Source organism: Epinephelus moara, chromosome 21, assembly GCF_006386435.1.
Source record: "Epinephelus moara isolate mb chromosome 21, YSFRI_EMoa_1.0, whole genome shotgun sequence".
NCBI lineage: Eukaryota > Metazoa > Chordata > Actinopteri > Perciformes > Serranidae > Epinephelus > Epinephelus moara.
In genome coordinates this window covers 14,827,991-14,848,363 of record NC_065526.1, presented here as the reverse complement: position 1 = coordinate 14,848,363, position 20,373 = coordinate 14,827,991, and the positions used below count along the sequence as shown (strand labels likewise).

Below are 20,373 nucleotides of genomic sequence, written 5' to 3'. Positions count from 1 at the left end.
TCTGAACCTACTAGTGGATGTAGCAGGCCCCTTCTAACCCACACCTATGAGGCTGATAACCACTGATAATGTCCTTTCAATTGTGATAAAATTCGTTCTGGACTCCAGACTGCGACTGCACAACTTAGATATTTGGTTTTGTACGATCAGATTGAGTAAGGCTAGCTGTTCCACGAGAGTGGTATCAATCTTCTCATCTAACACTTGGCTGGAAAGTGAATAAGCGTATTTCCCAAAACTATTCTTTTAAATTTGCAGAGGGACCCATTCATTAAAGTTTCTTCAGCACTTTTATTTGTATCCTTTCAGGATTCTTTTGAAATAGTGATCTCTCTTCATCTCATATTTTAAACAGAGAATGCATTACAGAATCACATTACTGCAACTCTCTAGTTCTGCAACTCTAAAACCCTAGGTAGCCTAGTAAAAAAAAAGAAGGAAAATTTAGAAAAAAAAACCTGAAAGAAAGAAAGGCCACAAACAAAAGTAAACGTGATAAAAATCTAAATCATGTAAAAATCATCAAGCCATCCGAGGAAGTGTGTAATCCATTGTCATTTTTGCACAGAACCATGCAAAGGGGCAGGGTTGGTTTCTCAGTTCGACCAGTGATGTGTGCCCGTGTGGCCGTATACACCAGCAGACCTCAAGCCATGCCATTATCTGAAGACCACAGGAAGCTCTAATTAGTGGTGGTGAGAAAGGTAGACTACTACATATTCCATTGTTGTGTGTATGAGTGTGCAGCATTGAGCTAAAAGTGAACCTGTTCTCTGACAAACACTCACAAATAACCTCTCCGTCGGTCTCACTTTTGCTTACTCTCTGAACTTTTCATTTCCCACGGTGTTAGTAGAAATAGAAAAAAAAAGTTTTCAAAACATTTAGAGTTGCTGTGTAATGGAGGCAATGTTATGCATTACATTAAGACATTTTCTTTAAATTTTTGGAGAGGAATGTATCTGAAAAAGGAATGCAATGCTGTATTCAGACTGTTAACATCGTAAAAAAGCTCTGAAATTAGTAATTAAATAACCCTCTACTATTTATACATTCAGGCACTGAAAAATCACATGTCAATATGTAACTAAAAAAGATAGTCGCTCTCATTTTCCCTTGGTAAGAACAAGGAAGCTGAAACCTTGAAGTTGGCAACTGTGTAAATTTTTCCTACCCAGTAGTAATGCCATATGCATCCCCTTTGCTCTTCTTTTGTGTGACAGTTTCCCCTCCCCCTTAAGTGCATCTTCAAACACTGACCTGAAGTCAGCGCTCTCGTAGCCTCGTCTAAAGCTTTCACCCTAACCTATGGGAAAGAATCCATGACACTAGTCTTTTGAAAGGGAAATCCAATGGTTTGTCTTGCTCTCCTCACCAGACAAACAGATAGACGGACGGATGGGTGGACGGATGTCCTCCATGGCCTCAGAGGGCCAGCAGGTGAGCCGAAGCCCTCAGCTCCACAGACCAACTTCCCCCCTCGTGGTTAAGGACTCTCCGGTGTGATAGCCAGCTCTCACCCCAGTGACCCTGAACTCAGTCATTTTTTAACTATACAAGGGCTTTTACAAAAAAGCTAACTTGAACAGCCATACAATGGCTAAAACATAAACCATATCTCTACTTTATCTCGGTTTTTCAGTCATTTTTAATTTTTTTTTCTCTTTTTCTTTTTTTGGATGCATTTGTGTTTTTTCTTGATTTAAGTCTTTGTTTGCTTTTCTTTGTTCTTTTGGAGTAGCTCTGATCCAGTCCTGTGCTGAGAGGCTCAGTCACAGAGGAATTGGTTTTTGGATTTGATGTTGGGCGGGGAGGAACAGGAGAGGGGATGAGTGGGAGGAAGAGAAAGAGGGCAAGGATCAGGTCAGGGGTCAAGATATGGGTTCATTATTCGTCCAGACATGGACTCGCCAGCGGTTACAGGGACGGCTTTGGATGGGAGAGAATGAGGTGACGAGTTGGTCTGGGAAAAGGCGGGGCTTGAAGGTGATTGCAGAGGGTTTGTCAAGGTTATCCGCTATCAGAGGAGGTGTGTGGTGCTGTGGAGGGAGAGCGCCGCCTACGGGCGGTGGAAGTCCAGGATCGCTCTGAGCGTTCGGAGCGCTCTGAGGCTAGTGAGGCGGGCCGAAAGCGGTGAACAAAGCCGTCCAGGAAGTCCTGCTGCTGCTGGGTTATGGCTTGGGAGATGAGGCAGGGCAGCGCCTGCAGGCTGCCCGTCACCGAGTCCAGCTTGTCCTCCAGTGTGCCGATGCGCTTGTCCAGCTCCTCACTGCGCTCCTGCAGCTCTGACACCAGGTCATACATCACATTCTGGGTCTAATGAAGGAGAGAAAGTAAATGTGTTTGGGGAGGTGCAAGAACAGGAGGACAGAGAAGGAAGAGGAGGAGGGCCAGACAAAGGAGGGAAGGACAAGATGAAAAACATGAGCAATTTTACAACTTAATATCCCCAGGGAGAGCTGCAACAAATTTACAGAAGGTACAGTACGTATACATCACAGCGAATACGCCTTTCATGTCATAACTCATCATGAATTACATGAGCAGACAGTCTAAATCTTATTCAGGCCGAAGAGAAGGAAAGAACGACAGGAAGCAGAGTGAAGGGGAGTTGGACAGTTTCAGCAACTCAGCATTGATTTTATCTTCCCACCGTTTCACAACCAGCTTCTCCAATCCATTTATAGCCAGAGAAGGTCTTTAATGCTTTATGTATATGCTCCACACAACTCATTCATATAATGAAAAGCGTCTCTATTATTTAGGCACTTATTGTTCCGCAGTGGATGCAGCTGGGCCAAAGTTAATGCCAGTGGTATCTGCGTGTAATTCCTCTATTCAGACTATGGCTATTGTATGTATTGTAAAATATACAATAAAGCATTATATTCTTTTCTATTCTTTATTTTGACAAAGTAAATTCCATTTAACATACAATTGGTCACCAGCAGTGTTCACAAAATACTTTAAGGCCTTTTTCAGACACTAAAATCAAATTATTTATCATATGTATAAGCCAGAAATCAAAGGGTTACTTCGCCATGGGGCTTAACAAAGAGACACTGAGCCGTTGAACTACTGTAGGCTGTACACAGATGGATCTGACCATCGAGCAGAGTAAGGGCAAGTAAACACACATTAAAGGAGTCACCCTCAGAACCTTTTAAAATACACACTGGAGTGCAAATGCCATCCACATCAAATGAGGCTGCAGTCATGCACCTCCCTTTGAACCCCCTCTCCGCTCTGCTCTGCTGGGTCAGCTGACGTCTATACAGCAGGACAGAAGCTACCAAGGCATGACTGCATTCACCCTCTCCTTACAGACGGATACTGTTTACAGTGTGTGGTTAGGCTCAGGTTCCCCAAACTCTTACACTGCCATAAAATATTACCAGCAATGGGACTTCAGTCTGTGCTGAGTTTGATTTGATTTTAGTTGACAAATATCAATACACTTAACAACAAAAGTATACAGTAGACTTCAGGGATAGTCCTGGATTTGTTGTCATTATTGTCTCCAGTGATTTTAGAGCTCATATCAGCTCGACAAAGAATGAGACAGTTGGTCTACATTGAATATTAAGACAATGGGCCCTACAGTATCTTCCACTCGCCGCAAAGTGGCACACAGCGCAGCGCAACTGTTACTGCTAGTTTCAGACCGACGCAGCGGTCATTTACACAACCAGCGCCCACGTTGTGTAAGTAGCAAATGTACTTTCACCCATCTGTGCGCCCATGGTTGTGTAGGTCTTAACATGAGGTGTGGTCAGGTGCATTACTGGCGTATTGGTTAACAAAAACCTGCTCTAAAGTCAGAATGGTGAAGTATTTTACTACTAGTTAAAGGGCGCATTATTCAGATAGTAAGATGTGACTACATACGTAACAGGAGGAGCAGTGAAACTTCATTGATTACTTCAGGAGGTAAACATTTAATTCTGTTTCCTCTGCTAATTTTATAACTACAGTTTTTGGCTTTGTTGCTCAGTAGTGCAGTGGTTAGCACTGTCACCTCACAGCAAGAGGGTTCCTTGTCTGAACCCAGGGTGGAGGAGCCCTTCTGTGTGGAGTTTGCATGTTCTCCCCGTGTCAGCGTGGGTTTTCTCTGGGTACTCCAGCTTCCTCCCACAGTCCAATGACATGCAGGTTAATTGGTGACTCTAGTTTGACTGTAGGTGTGAATGTGAGTGTGAATGGTTGTCTGTCTCTATGTGTCAGCCCTGTGATAGTCTGGTGACCTGTCCAGGGTGTACCCCGCCTCTTGCACAATGTCTCCAGCCCCCCATGACCCCTAACAAAATAAGTGGTTACAGAAAATGTCCCACGATATTTGCTGCACTGACATTACTGCTCTTCCAGCATTACTCAGCAGAAAAACGCTTGCTTTTTCAATTTGCCAAATCTGCCATGTATATAGTGCGCCATGTGCAGGCACACCTGGCTTTCAAAGGGAATGGGAGATGACAATCTGATTGGCTAAACATTTGTTACACCCAAAACACACCTATGATTACATAAGGGACTAAATACAAGACAATACATGCATGTTAGGTTAATTTGTGACTCTAAATTGTCCGTAGGTGTGAATGTGAGTGTGAACGCTTGTCTGTCTCTATGTGTCAGCCCTGCAATAGTCTGGTGACCTGTCCAGGGTGTAGCCTGCCTCTCGCCCAATGTCAGCTGGGATAGGCTCCAGCCCCCCCGCTACCCCTAACAGGATAGGTGGTTACAGAAAATGAATGAATGAACTAAATACAACCCCTTTGCCCCATGCACCATTTTAGGTGCCGTTTAACTCGCAAAAGTGAAGTTGGAAACACTCGAAATGCACTTGAGGTCATGTGCTATAGATCATTTAAAGAGGGTCCTATATGTGCTGCTTGGTGCTGGGCAGATGGTGCACAGCTGGTTAATTAAAGTCTTCTTTCCACACAGGTAGTCATGTAATCACTTGTCTGTATGCAAACATTAATTCTACCCACATCAGAACGGAGACTTACCTTCGCCAGGTCCACCAAGGTGTTGGCCTGATCATTGAGTTTCCTCTGCTCCATCTTCACACTGCGCAGTCTGGTGGAGGCAGAGGGAGGTGGGAATAGGAGGAGGAGGGCAGGAAGAGGTGGACAAAGGAGAAAGGGGAGGAGGCGAAGAAGAGTGGCGGAGGGAAGGGGAGAATAGAGGGCGGTTTGCAGGAGTGGAGCAGAGAGATAAAGACAGGTTGTTTGGGGGTGATGAAGGGGCAGAGAGGGCCGATAGGGAAGAAAGGAGGAGGAGGAGGAGGAGGAGGACATTTTTATCAGGCGTGCTCTCTCACTGATGACATTGAAAAGAGAGAGGACTACCTGCATGCATCGTAAATATATGTACGGTACATATCTATATATATACATATATAGAGAGATATATATATGTATATATATACACAAGCATTCCTGGTCTTGGTCAATGCAATACCAACCAAAACATGCAAAACTGCGGAAGCATACTACGCTCATTTTGAAAAACAAAAATAAAGACCGTGTTTATCATGTTTTATCTGATTTTTTTTTTGTTATAACAAGATCTTTTTCTCATAATAGTGCAGTGCTGTAAGTAGCACTTTTTACATTAAAAAAGTATTTTTCGCTGCAACGATAAACAGTCCTAATACTGAGATGATCTTGTTACAACCCAAAAAGAATTTGCTTCTCACCAAGAGGAAAAAAATCTCAATATAATGCCAAAAGGTATTATTACAATGACAAAACATGATGGGTTTTTTTCAGTAAGAATGCAATATGCTTCCATACAAGAAAACCCCCCAAAATTTATGTTTGAAATAAAAACATTCCCATCTCTTTCCAAAAGTAAGACGTCAAAAAAGGAAAAAGATGACATGCCCTTTGTCAGTGCTACACACAGCTCAGTGGTAGGACTTCATATATACACACTGGTCATTCAGTAAGCGTGCAGTGACCGTGAGTGACTTTGTGCACAATGAAATGTGAGTCTTTCAGTGTGTGTGTGTGTGTGTGTGTGTGTGTATGTACATGGGTTGATGTGTGTGTGTGGATGTCACAGATAAAAGATGAAACTTGCCAGAAATAAACTGTTTCATGACACTGCTGAACATACGGCAACATAGACATTTCAGATAACTTGCGCAATGATACGTCGGACATGTTTTGTGATGCCTTCAACATTGTGCCTCTTTATCTCTAATCAAATGCACTACGTCCCTGTAAGAACTGTTAATGCTGATGCGAATAATGTGTCATTGTTAGTGGTGGCATCACACAGCCATCATTGGGATGTGTGAGAGGAAGAATTTCCCTGTTCGGCAAATTATGAGACAGGATGACATTCAAGGGCATTTATTCATGTGCAAATCAGTATATCAGAGCGGAGTGAGACCGCTCGCTTACGGCTCTATCTCTGTGGGAAACAGCTTGTATGTGTCTGTTTGCCCGGCTTTGTTATCCCTTATGGCTGTCGAAGAATGGGGGCTAAAAGCTAACAGCGCTACTTATTAGTGTAACGCATTATGAGAACAATTTTATTCTACAAAACCACAACCTACGTGTTGTGTGTTGTCTTTTTGTGCTATGTCGTCAATGTCATGTGCAAGCTTTGGCATTTGATCTCAAAAAGAAAGAAAATAAAATGTAACAACAGCAAATATTTAAACCTCATACATTACAGTGTGTGTGTGTGTGTGTGTGTGTGTGTGTGTGTGTCATCACAAAACCATCAGGAGTGTAGGATGATATCTGTTGATGCAGGTTAATATAGCCTCCAGAGCAGCTATATTAATCATGGGCAACATTATACAGTACATCGTAGATGATTATGAACCGCTGACCAGGCCAACAAAGCTCCAAGCTCATTCTGTGCAAGATGCTTTTCCTTTCACACGTTCTCTCCAGACAAACCCTCCACTATCGACACTGGTGGCAAAATGTTGATGCTTATTTTTTTTTGTTTCATTCCATTCAAAGGGGGGATGGGAGGGAGAGGGAAGTAAATGGAACACTGAAGTAAAAGAAAAACTGAAGAAAAAAAAAACAATTCAGCATCCAGCTTTTTTTTCTCATTTTTTTGTGGTAACAAACGCTGTTTTTTTCATGCATGTCAAACGCAGACATGGAGAGAGGAGGAGGATGTTGAGGAAACAGTAGGAGGAGGATACATAGAAGACTCAACTTACTTCTGAGCTCTGCGGTGATAGAGCAAAACAAAGACAGAACACAGTACAGAGTTTTAACCTCACAACATTCACGAAACGAGTGAAACCATTACACTTCTCACTGTAAGCACGGGGTAAAAGGGGGTCGGAGGGAGAGGGAGGCGGGGAGGGGGGATAGGAAGGACCATTACACTAGATTGCAGCGTGTGTGCTTGTGTATGTGTATGCATGTGTGTGAGTTTGCATGTGTGTGAGCATAACAATCAAAGGAAATGGTACTCTCGGAGAGGACACTGTAACAAACGCTAGAAACATTCTCTGCTACAGCTGCATTTTGTACATTTATTCCAATGACTCCTCCAATTTATACGACCACATAGGTTGTATGCTTCTACCTTCTGAATATGACCCATGGGAGTATTTCCTAAATTAGCGCTCTTATTGGTGGACGACAGAATAGCTTGTTTATGACTGTTAATGGCTGCAGTTGCACCAAAACTAAGTGGTTCGGTTTCAGCAAACAAAACTCATCGGTTAGGTTTAGAAAAAGATCATAGTTTGGCTTCAAATAAGTACGTTTGTTACTAAGGTAACGTAATGTGTGTCATGTTAGAGCTATGATCCTCTGCCCAAGCCTGATTCTGCCCGAACATGGACTGTAAAACTAATGGACTTAGCTACCGTGATGTCACCCATTGGTGTGTGGACTCCTGTTTTGAAGCCTCAGGTTCAGCATTCTGGTTGTTACCATCCAGAAGTGACCATATTAGGGCAAGAGGCTGGCACTGTGGAGTAGCGAGGGGTGGATCTGACTGACAAGCCGAAGACGCTGTCAGCAGACAGTGTGTCACTTAAGTGGCCCATCCTTAATAACGGGTAGCCTTACGCCCTAATAAAATGTAAACAGGTGAGTTATAAAAAAATTCACTCCTGTACAGTTGTCATGGATGTAAAATCAACTGTAGAGACCAAAACCCTTTTCTGTACCAGGCTGTAAACATGTTTATTTCTGCTGTAAAGTTGGACATTTCAACATGGAGGTCTGCGGGGATCAACTGGCTTCTGGGCCAGCCTCAAGTGGCCATTCAAAGAACTGCAGTTTTTGGCACTTCCATGTTGCAAACCCGACCTGGACTAGGCTTCAATTTCTCAGTATTCCTCTGAGCTTGAACTGGGTCGAGCTCTGGCCAATTTACCAGTTTGTCTTTTCAAGAAATTGGCAGTTCTCGTGCATAAATGTTGAAAGTTGCATTGGACTGAATCAAGAGGCAAAGAGAAAGACGAGGGGGACTCAATGGAGATAGAGAGCAAGTGACGAAACAGCGGAGCAACATAGTGGAGGACCGGTGGAGCGAGACAGAGCACGCAAGAGAGGGATGGAAAACAAGAGAGAAAGAGAGAGCTCAGGGGCTGCAAGGCAACTTGGTTGGCAGTGTTTACTTCTGTCTACCCAGCAGTGGGAGAAAAGTGCTTAACATGCAGCGGAAAGCGCTGATCATTATCTGCACGCCGCATCGCCATGGACCGCCGTGCGTACTCGAAGACGCACCAAAGAGCACAGACCTAGTCTCACCACCAGACAATCACAGATCTCCGCCTTCTGATAGTCTGGGGACACTCCTTTCTAAAGTGTGTTTAACACACCGGCGAAAACGGCCGGCAACAAAGCAACGCCTCTTGCATTTTTGAAAAGGACACGCCTTCTCGGAAATGTGCGCTCCCCCTTTCCTCGTCCGCAAGGAAACAAACACACAGAGAGCTTGAAAATGGATGCCGAGAGATTTAACTCAGTTTTATCAAACGTGTGCTCATCCGTGAAGAAAATATTTTTTCCAGCGGATGTCTTAGTTACAACNGGATTAGTCTAAACGGTGATACAGTGATGTGAAAAATGTGATATATATAAACCAGCAGAGCTTTTAGCTATATATATAGCTATATATATATAGCTAAAAGCTCTGCTGGTTTTCTACCCGGAAGTAGGCTATTTGTAAACAACAAGGCGATTCCCTCTATAGTCCGGCCGGACGGTTGAGTCATGGCCTTGTAAAAGATTATGTTTGTTTCTTTTAGTTGGTGAGAATGTGTCGCCGCAAACGCAACAAACATCCACTAACGGCGTTTCCTGCAAGCGCGGCTGAGCCATTTTGTACTGCTATACGTGTTTCTAGTGGGACTATATTTACAAGCACAAGAGTTCAGCGAGCCATCGAAGGACCGCCCAGCAGATTTACTATTGGTTCTGCAACGTAGGGAGTTTTTTTAAACTCTGAAATTGTATCCGCCCATCTAAACACAAAATCAGGGAGAAAGTCATCAGTCTTTAGTTAAGCAAAGTGCCTAAAGACTGACTTGTGAGTCTACACAGACCAGACGGCCCAACCTGTCATGCACAAGATGACAGGCTTTTGATATAACAGAGGGAAGAGAAAAAGGAGAAGTGGTGCAATGAAACACATCAGCCCCCACTATTAAGAATTTTAATTTGGGTTTTAAATCGAGCTTGGGCTAAACAAGGTTCTGTGGTTCTGCTCAGGTCAGGCTTGGACAGAAACTGTGCAGGTTCATGAAGGCTTTGGCCTGATTTATTGGGTACAATCAAAGCTCTATGTCACGTGACGTACTGTGACATACTACGTTAAAATAGATCAACGCTGACTTTCGGTTTCACACGGGACATGAACATCAGTCTCCTGGATGAAAGTCCTGTGGCTGTCTGACCCATCCAACTCCCCTCCGCTCCACCACAGGCGGACTTTGTTGTTCTTTACATCTTTTTACTACATCGCCTGCCTTCCTTCTGCAATAATTACCACGGCCACTAGAGGTCGCCACCTTCCAAAACTGTAAATATGGGTTGTATTTCTGCTCATAAAAATGACCTACGTGGTCGTATTTTGGAGGACAGTCTCGTTTATTAGCTTTACAACTCTTAATAATACAGCTTAAGTATTTTTTTTACCATAAATAGCACTAAAGACAATCACATGGATCAAACATCGTAAGAACTATCTGTCAGTAACATACTGTATTCTTTAGGGCATGCTGAGTGATTCCCCTCGGTGGCTGGTGGTGAACAACGCTGTCATATTTCTGTCAAACATTTTAATACATATTTGATAACACAAAACAAACGCAGTGCAGGACTTACTGGTGAATGGCTTGGAGAAACTTGCGCTGGTGTTTCCGCACCTTGGCGTGATCTATCTTCTTGACCAATTTAGTGTGTTTGTAGATGAGCCATGTTTCCCTGAGTACATTGGCAGCTGTGTTCTTTACCTGTGAGGCAAGGTTGAGAAAAACGTAAGATGTACAATAGCTTTAGGTTTGACATCAAATTTGAAAGTCAGTGGTCCATGATTAATGTTACTGTCTGAAAATATTACCTACAGAGAGAGCTGAAATAGGGCAAGTTAGAAAACTTTATTTGTATAGCACTCCTTTAAACAAAAACAACATAAAACCACCAGAGTAATGAATTGTAATGTTATTAAAATGCCGGCCTATGCAGGAGGGGTTTAAAAGCAACATAGAGTCAGCTGATGTGATGCTGAGGACCTTTACGTTTCAACAAGGCTGTGGTTAGCGTGTGGTTAGGTTAAGGCACAAAAAACACATGAATATGGTTGGGAGAAGATCAAGTCTTGGCTTAAAATACACCATTATGGGGGCATAATGATGTCTTAGCAAAAAACATTTTCATGGTGCAATCCCAGCTAGAAAAACAGCGACAGGTCCCTAAAAACCACCTATGCTTGGTTGCCAAAAAGCCACTGGAAAAACAGTGATGAGTCACTAAAACAAAACAAGTTTTCTTGTCTGTTGGTCTCGAACAGCGGTCTTGCCTATGTGTCATCCACCATCCCCTAAAACTCCTGATGACATAGTCAACTCATGTACTACCTCACTTTAGAAACGTTGATATGTCACAGGATAAGCAGCAATCAGTCTTTATTTTCTTTTCTACTTTCTTACATAGTTTGACTTCTTTAGGCCTCCGTCAGGTGTTTTGACCCTAATATACCTGCTTGCGGATCTAGTTACAGTCTTCAGGCCTCTAGAAACTGTCTAAACACAGTCTGAAATTTAAATGAACAGCCTCAAAAATGGAAAATCACTCTCTGATCGAACCGTTTCCAACACATATTCATATGCAACTTGTTATGTTAGATCATATAAGTCAACAAAACATTTGTTTATAAAGCAGTGGTTCCCAACTGGTCGAATCACGGGTTCCAGGTTTCTACTTGGTCATCAGTTCAAGGTCCACACAGTTTAATACATTCAGCATCATACTTCAGGGTGGCCATGTCGTCGAGCTAGTTTGCTGTGTCCAACAAGTAGCTGTCCATTAGTCATTCACTCTATGGCAGGAAACACTAAAAGCGCTGTGACACATTTGTGAGTCACTTTTGGTCCATTCAGAATGGACCGCAACCCACACTTGGACCATGACCCACCAGTTGGGAACCACTGTTTTAAATGGTTATGAACCAAAACTAAGGGCGCTTGTTGCAGTAAAACAAACAAAACAAACAAAACAAAACAAAAAAAAAAAAAACCCAGCATAGCATTATCACAGTTACATGCAGTGGAATACTGCAATACTCACTCGTTTGCAGAGTTGTGTGTCCATCATGAAGTTGTGGACATGTTTCTCAGCCTTGGTCAGCTCCAGCTTCCTGGCCACCACTGCAACCACCAGCGCAGTGCAACCAGCTCCCTGTTGCACAAAGACACGGCCAAGCAAGCACATACAGCAACATTTTGTTTGTGAGCTTTCAAAATGCAACTTTACTACATTGATAATATAAAATGAAAACCAGTAAAGAAACAAAACAAAGCAGCTTTAAGTCAGGGGATGTTATTTAACCAGGAACAGTTCATTGCATTTGGCATTTTCCTTAATCTTTCCTTAAACACCAACTGAAAAAACTGTGACACTCAGGTATTTTCTATATTAATAACTATGCATCAGTTTAGTAAAGCAAAATAACTTAACTAAGCTGTGTTCAAGGTTTACTGAGTGTGTTTCAAAGAGAAATTGTCTAGAGCACACCTAAACATATATATATGTAAAAAATGGCGGCTAAAAGAAAGTTACACAAGTGGGATTATATCTAAAGTTATCTCAAAGTTGTGTTTCTTGTTGCATGAGGCTCAGTCGGTGTAGCTGGCAGTGAGCGCAGAGAGAGCTGAGGTTTAGTTTTATAACTGTTCCAGTTGTCCTGTGAGAGTGTTATGTATTTATCTGAGCGAAGACAAGAGGAACCCACCATAATCCCTGTAAGCAGACACACGCCTTTCCCACAGTACGTGTGCGGTACCATGTCCCCGTAGCCGATGGAGAGGAAGGTAATCGAGATGAGCCACATGGCTCCCAGGAAGTTACTGGTCACTTCCTGTTTGTCATGATACCTGAGGTGACGAAGATAAGCAGAAGTGGGATAGACACAGTCAGTGAAACCGCGCACAGTTACTTGAACGTGAGCATGCTGGAGAATGACGTGGTGCTGTGTGAACCAAACAGGGGGTGGTGAGTGGAGGAGGTGGAGGTGGTGAAGATCTGTTTTGTAAAGCCAGTGTGGCACTAAAACATCCATACTGAGTGAAAAAATGAAGGTGAAGTCGATGGATTTGAAAGAGACACTATAATTCCTGTTCCTCGTTGACTTCGGGTCATTTCTACCTGCGACAGTTTAATGTAGGAACATGGAAACTTAAAATGACATGAAGCCAGGAAAAAGCAAATAGTGTCCATTTTTGAAAGAAATTGATGGAATGATTTTAAAACTAGAGCAACACCAGTGAACATGTTTTATGTCTGGTGAGAGGAATGACGTGAAGGAGCATTCATAGGAGATGATTCTGAGGCCAAATCACTTACTCTTGTCGTACATTTGCATAGAAATTACAATTTTAGACAACATGTTTCAAAGGGGCCATACTGAATAAAGAGTACCGCAGGTCAAACTTGATTTGAATGTGACAACCCAACAATGTTAATGTCAGAGCATCCACAAAATGCACTTACTGCTGCATTAAAATCAAACTAACAATTGGCTTATTGGTCGCAGTTTGCTGCAAATCGTCCTCCATAGAAGTTCACGCTGCCCCCAAAATAAGGTTTGGCAATGCAAATCATCACTTCAAACATGTTGTTTGCTGAAAATAGCTGACAGCCATGCTTGAATTGTCAGACCAAAGGCCCACAGTGCATATGCAAAGATATTTCTATAAAAAAACACACACTGCACAAAAGCTGCATTGATGATGACATTCCCATACCTTTTGCAGCAAGACAAAAGTCCATCACAGAGGCAAATCTGCCTTATCCACCCACCCTCATTCAACTCGTCTAATTATTCCCAATGGGCTGTCTAGGAGGAGATCAGATAAGATTTAATTTTGGAGTTAAAATCAAATATTCATTAAACACTTTGAGACAACATCTCGCCAACATCCTTCTGACAAGACGACATAGATGGAGTCTAATTTCTTGGGATTTTGTTAAGGCTTTTCAAAAAGGGGATTCTGACTGAGCCAATCATGAATCGCTAACGACTTCAAACTATCCAGCAGTGACCCAGCGTGCCGACTCAAAATCGCCGGAACAATCACCTCTAATTAGTGCACAAGTACAGATCGGAGCACTTGGGGCCAGACGATGGATTTCTTACGTTTTCTTTCTAAAACGAAGGCAAATGCCCTCTCCTCCTTCTCCTCCAAGACAGTTCATTGTTAGCAAATATAAGTGAACTAATCATGCCTTCTGCAAGTTCTTCAAACTCCCACTCCCACAAGTGTCTATTCATGCTCAAAGTCAGGGGGAGAAAATAACTATGAGCACTTTTTCTCCCTCACAATGGCAAAAAAGTGTGCGGTCTGTGGGATTCAAGCCTCTTAAATGACATGCAGAGAAGCAGTCTGTACAATACCATGCAGGAATAAAGAAAGATGTCTGCATCCTGCATGCTTCAAAGCCAGTATATTGAGAGCAGGGGAGCGATGGGAAAAAACCTGGGGTCCGTTTAGAGATGAAAACCACCTCTGACAAATAGTGCAGTATCACCAGGTGGAGGGGGGATTGTACGTCTTCGTGGACGGGCTTTCATTTGTAAACAGTAGGACAGGATTGGATGAGTAACAAAGGAAGAAGCTCATTGAATTTGACACCCCTGTCTCTTTTACCTGCATCCCAACACTTCACCAGCTGCCCTTTGATAGCTGCCAGGGGGCTAAACTTGATCAGCTGGCTAAATATTGTAATTACAAGTGACTAGTATGTTAATTTCATTCAGCTTGTCATCAAGGCGAGCAGAGAGTGAGTCATGTCTTCAAGGCAGGCAGAAATGTGCTGCACCTTTTAGAGCAGCGAACAATGCATTACAGTGTATTACAGCGGCCCTCTCTCTGTTGTAAATAAACCCCCATAAATATGCTCTGCTTTTCTTTTGGTAATAAAATGTTTAAGAGAATGCTTCCTGTTTTATCGTCCGTTTTTCTAATGGTTGAAATATAGCTCCAACGCACATATTTCAATAATCCTCTACTCTGAAAAAGAGCAGAAACAGCAATACGGGAATAGAGACAGAGGCTGAATGGGGAGCTGATCAATAGCATTTTAAGGCTCTCAATATACTGTGTCAAGTTTTGGAATAGCATGGAGAAGAGCTGGCACCACTTTCAACCTATTCCAGGACAAGAGGTATATACTGCACTGTCTAGAGCAGACAGTTTTATCCCCCGCTGTTAAATTCTCCCTGACAGACACTCTGCAGCGAAAGCATTACCCCGAAATCACTTACTCAAATACTTCAGAGATGATGTTGTTTATCCACTACTGTATATAAAATAATGCTGTAATTTACATCCAAATGAGCTCTGAAACTTTGCTTTCGTGGTGGGATAGAGGAGGGAGTACAGCACGATTCACACAGCACACGACAAATGATCTCTAATCTGCATTAAACAAGTCATCAGTAACGACAGCCTTCCTCGTCAGTCTCTTCAAATGATCATCAACGTATCAACTAGACTTGTCAGCCCTAAAACCAGCACTAACGTGTTTGTTTATGTGTACTGATGAATGATTCCCCGTCATTTAATATCTTAACTGCCATTGTGCGCAGATGAGCTCATGACTGACGAGGCGAGTCCTGAGGAAATACGGAGGCCAAAGTTGACGAGACGTCTGAACAAACAGAATCATACTGATGGATTAAATGTGAAAGAGCAACGAACTTCCTTCAGCCAACACATACACACACAAACACACACATACACACACATACACAATTAACAGGAATATTAGAAATGTTTGACTAAAGCACCACAATATACAATATTTCTGAGTGCAAAGGGAAAGCTTTTGCATGCAACACCTAAAAAGTTCACGTCTACAACCTAGGGATGCACCGACTTATCAGCTGAACATCTGCCGATATATTCGCCTCTTTAACTGCCATCGGCCTATCAGCAAATAACATTCACCGATGGCAGTGGCCGATGTTTTTCTGTTCTGTCACACTAATTTTGCGCAGGCTAAAAAGCAGAGATCAAGGCTAATGGCATCCTGTTGTCCTGGGGACAATAAAAAATGTGTTGGGATGAACAGAGACGCCTTCAGGACAAAAGGACGCTGTAAACTAACTCATGATGCGTCAGAGGATGCACCCTGTTGTTTCCCTGATAATGCTACATTGTGAACAACAAATCCATGTTAAAATCAGCAGGAGGAGAGCTAGTTACCGTTAGCTGTTAGCAGCCGGTGGCCAGAACTAACAGCTAACGAAGGTTGCATTGAGTTACATTATGATGCTTTCAAGCTCTGTCTGGGAAAAATGAGTATCGGGCAAAAGAAAGGGGTTCAAAATTTAGTTTTTGGTGAGAAACTCAAATTAATACAGTTTTCTGAATGATACTCTTTGGTACAGGAAATGATGCAGCAGCACAGAGGAGGAGAAACTTCCCACCATAAGCCTCCAAGATAACAGTATCTTCTCTCTTCTGCTTAGAAGTGGTGAATTTACAGCTCACAGACACCTAATACGATACAGTCTTTGGCTTTCGTTTGATGTCTAGTGGCAACAAAATATGATGTTGTTGCCACTTGTTTACTACTTTACATGAATGCTGCTGTCACACCGAACATCCTGCTGAACCCTGCTCAATCTTTAAAACTTTATATGGAAAAAAAAAGAAAGAAAAATCATCAAATATTCCTATTAAACAGCCAAAGCTCTGCATTCAATACCCCACTGCCATGGAGACAGGTGTATGATCTCATTCATAAAGCTGTTGTAGATTCCAAGTCACAATATTTTCAATTAAAAATTCTTCATAAAATACTGCCGACAAGAAAAATGCTTCTTGGTTGTGTTTCTGTAAATCTGAAATTGAAGATAAGTTGCATTTATTTTGGTTCTGTCCTCACGTGGCTATCAAAAGATGGCTTGCATCACGTTCGATTTCGCTCAAACACTAATGCTCGTTGAATTGAGAAATGGTTGTCCTAGCATTTTAAATACTATCATATTATTAGGAAAAGAATCAAACAATGTGATGTGTTACAGTGTAGCTGTGTAATTTGTATTTGTATTGTTTAAATAAAAAAACAAAACAAAACAACTAATTGAACTGACACAATTTGGAGTCGGGTACAACCCTAGTTATATTAGGTTGTTTCATAAATTTGTATGATTGAATTTTTGCTTTTTCAAAGGTAGTGTAATGACTTTAAATCTGTTAGATCATTTTTTTTTCAGATTTCTTTGTCTCCCTGGCACAAAAGGGGGAATAAATACAACAAAATAAACGACAGCAACAAAAAACCACTGGTATCAGTATTGACTACTGGCCAAACTGTTTTTGTAAACATCAGTATCGTCCAAGAGTTTCACAATCGCTGCATCCTTAGCTTCAGTCTCAATGCTTTCAATAAAAGGTTTCACATCTTTGTCAGCAATTATCTTTAAAGTTTGTGAATGACTTCAGATACATGACATCTGTGAAACCCACTATGACACGCTGCTTCAATATCAGAACAGAAGAAGAGAGAGTGTTGCAGATATTTCACACGTTTGTGTTTTTGCCCCTAAAGTACTCCTCTGTTAACATCGATTAATATATGCGAAACCTGAGTCTGTCTGTCCAACGTCTCCTAGGAGAAGCACAGAGCTCCCTCTGTTTCTCCTTTCCTCCGCCGGTCAGCTGCTCGAGCAAAGTAAATGACTTCCTCCACATTCAAAAGCTGCTGCTTAACATTCTGCAGCTACCGCCTGCGTACAATAACAGCACTTCCCCTCTTCTTCCTGCATTTTGGTTTCACATCAACAAAAACAAATTAAAACAATTTTTCAACGAGTGCAAGTCTTGTTGAAATAAATGAATTTGAGCTCTGGCTGAGATTGCTTGGGGACAAATATGTTGGGATGCTCCTCAGGGAGTGTGTTAGTTGCAGTAAACATGAGCAGATTAAACTCAAAGTGATGATGACCTAATTAAAAAAACTGCAAACCTAACTGTGTTTTTACAGCGCAACCAATATGCAAAGCAGGCGAGCAAGCAGCAGCAGCAGCAGCACACTCCGACTGGACTGTAGCAACTTTATGATATGTGCATTTTACCCAGATAGCACACATACATCTGGCCGACATCGGCCAGATGTATGTGTGCTATCTGGGTATAATATGTTTCCAAGTTTAACAGACAAATAAATAAAAAAAATCACTTCAGCTTGGTAAAGTTAAGCTAAGGCAACAGAAGTTGGTCTTTCTCTTTTCAAAAAATCTTTGCTTGTGTTTTAACTGCAGATCACTTAAGAGAAAACTGTTTCAATTACAATTACAGAAATACAGTATCTGATGTTAACGTCAGTTTGACTGTCGGTCGGTCCGCTTTGGTCCGACCTGAAATATCTCAACAACTCTTAAATGAATCCCTAGAGAACTGTTTGATCCTCTAACTTTTCCTCTGGCGCCACTACGAGGTTCACATTTGTGGGTTTAAGAGAAATCTCTCAACAACTATTTGAGGGATTGCCATAAAATTTGGAAAACCACAGCCCAATACCATTTCTTATTTTTACTCGTACCCCTCGTCAGTGAGTGGCCCTTAAGGCTAGTTAACATTACACAATTTTCACCCCGATTTTTGACGTCGCAGAGGATCTTGAGAGCCACCTTGGGTCGAAGGTGAGTCGGCAGATAGTCTGCCACAACGAGTCCTGATGTGTGAACAATCCTACAAGCAAGTCGCCCCCTCGTCTGTGACTGGGACCGGATATCTGGCATGCTAGAAAACTGGAGAAGTCTGACACGACTGACAAAGAGCATCAGCCAATGAGAGGCGGGATACATCCCACGTCAGCAAGCAGGAGGACAGAAGAAATATTGAGGACAAGCCAGCAAGCAACAACAACAACAATGGCGGTGTCCACAGGATCACGGGGAGCGCGTTGTGTTTGGACCTAGGCCCTGGCGGCAGATCTGATTCTGGGAAGAATATCCATGCCTTTACGATGTGTCGTCTCCAAGTTTAGTGCCGGGGAACTTCATAATATCCTGTTTTGTAAAACGTAGTTTGGTGACGTCACCACGTTATCTGGGGCTCTGTTGGCAGAAACACACATCGCCAGGTGTGAACACTCAAAAGATTACGATAGTCTCCGCGACTGAAGACTGGTCGGCCAATCGTGTAATGTGAACTCGCCTTTAGCCACTCAGAATAGAATTACAAGGGGTAGTGGTTGAAATCTTCCCCTATGAAACGGCACAACCCTTCAAAACCCTGATATATCATCAGCAGTCTTCAATGGCCTTTGCGTAAACAGACACAACTATCGCAATAAAGGTATCGCAACGACATTAGCCATTAATCTGACAAAGACAGAACAGCATGGACACTTGCAATTCCTTCACATCTTAAGTTTTATGCTATCAACCAATAAAACAAGTCATCCAATAAAAAGAACACTCCTTCATGACCAGGCCACTAGCAGTGCTCTGTCGGCTAACGTTAGCAACCCGTGCTCCTACCCTGCCAGTCTGCACTGATGTTCGAGGAGCAGTAACAAGTGCAGGAACTTCGCAGCTGGAATTTAAGGCCTCATACGCCATCAAATGTGGGGAATGCGACATGGAAATATGTCCAAATGTGGGACTGTCATGCACGGATCAGCAAAAACAATGTAACGTTAGCTAGCTAGCTAGTTAGCAACTGAAACATGAGCATACTACTATACCAAGAAAAGGAGTGTCACACATTGAAACAACATTAAACCATGATAATACGATGGTTATCCTACTTTTAAACCTTCATTCATGAAGAAAACACATTCATGGGTTTCTTTTGTTGCTTGTGCTGCCATTTTGCAGAAGATTTCTCACGACACTCAGTATGGAGTGTACCTCTGAAAACCTTCATTTGGAGGGCCATGCAGCCCTAAAACTTCGCACTACCCCTTCATCCTATATCTCAACAAGAATCAGGACACTCTACCCCCAGACGTGAACGCACAAACAGAGGCATAAGGCCTTAATGGTAGGGGCAAGGGATGCATTAGGATTGAGCCCGAGCTAGGTCCCCCAAAAGATGAATTAATATAACTTTGATGAGGCCTTAACTTTCCATCTCGAACAATTACAAAAAAAATTTCCATTGCTTTTCTATCACTTGGTTTCTGAACTAAATACCTGCAAAACTACATTCCCATCAGCCTCAGCTATACATACGACTAACATGCTAACCTAGATGGCGAGCATGATAAACATTATACCTGCTAAACATCAGCATTTTAGCATTGTCATTAAGAGCATGTTATCATGCTACAGAGGTTAAAATGGATGCAGACTCATGTTTTTAGTCTTGTTACAATTTATACTGCATCTTTCTGGAACATAAATAAATATAAATATACGGACATAAGACACTATCTGGAAAGTTCCACAAAGCTGCGGCTAGTTTGGGGGAAAAAATACATTACTTAGAAAACACTTGATCTACGTCTGTATTTTTTTCCTAGTTTCCCTTTAACATGTTCACAGAAACAGATTTGCATTGTACATAAGGTCTCAATACATGTTTATATCCCATTCACTTCAACTTTAGACATATATGCAGAGGAGAGGAAGTATCTGCAGCCATCTTCATCTGCTGGCTTTGTGCCCAAGTTTACTCGGGGGGGGGGGGGGGGGGGGGGG

General features: G+C 42.3%; 1 protein-coding gene across 4 annotated transcripts in view; it reads right to left on the bottom strand.

Moving 5' to 3' along the window:
* Positions 1 to 271: 271 nt before the first annotated feature.
* Positions 272 to 20,373, bottom strand: part of kcnn1a (potassium intermediate/small conductance calcium-activated channel, subfamily N, member 1a) — an 85,233-nt gene continuing 65,131 nt past the window's right edge. For 3 of the 4 annotated variants that reach the window (XM_050032397.1, XM_050032393.1, XM_050032395.1), the window contains exons 5-9: positions 12,448 to 12,589; positions 11,784 to 11,894; positions 10,323 to 10,450; positions 5,007 to 5,076; positions 272 to 2,316 (exon numbers count right to left, since the gene is read on the bottom strand). In XM_050032397.1, the coding sequence (XP_049888354.1) occupies positions 2,011 to 2,316; positions 5,007 to 5,076; positions 10,323 to 10,450; positions 11,784 to 11,894; positions 12,448 to 12,589 (757 nt within the window). In that variant the 3' untranslated portion in view covers positions 272 to 2,010. The remainder of the gene's footprint in view (positions 2,317 to 5,006; positions 5,077 to 10,322; positions 10,451 to 11,783; positions 11,895 to 12,447; positions 12,590 to 20,373) is intronic. The other variant, XM_050032394.1, reaches the window with a different exon arrangement.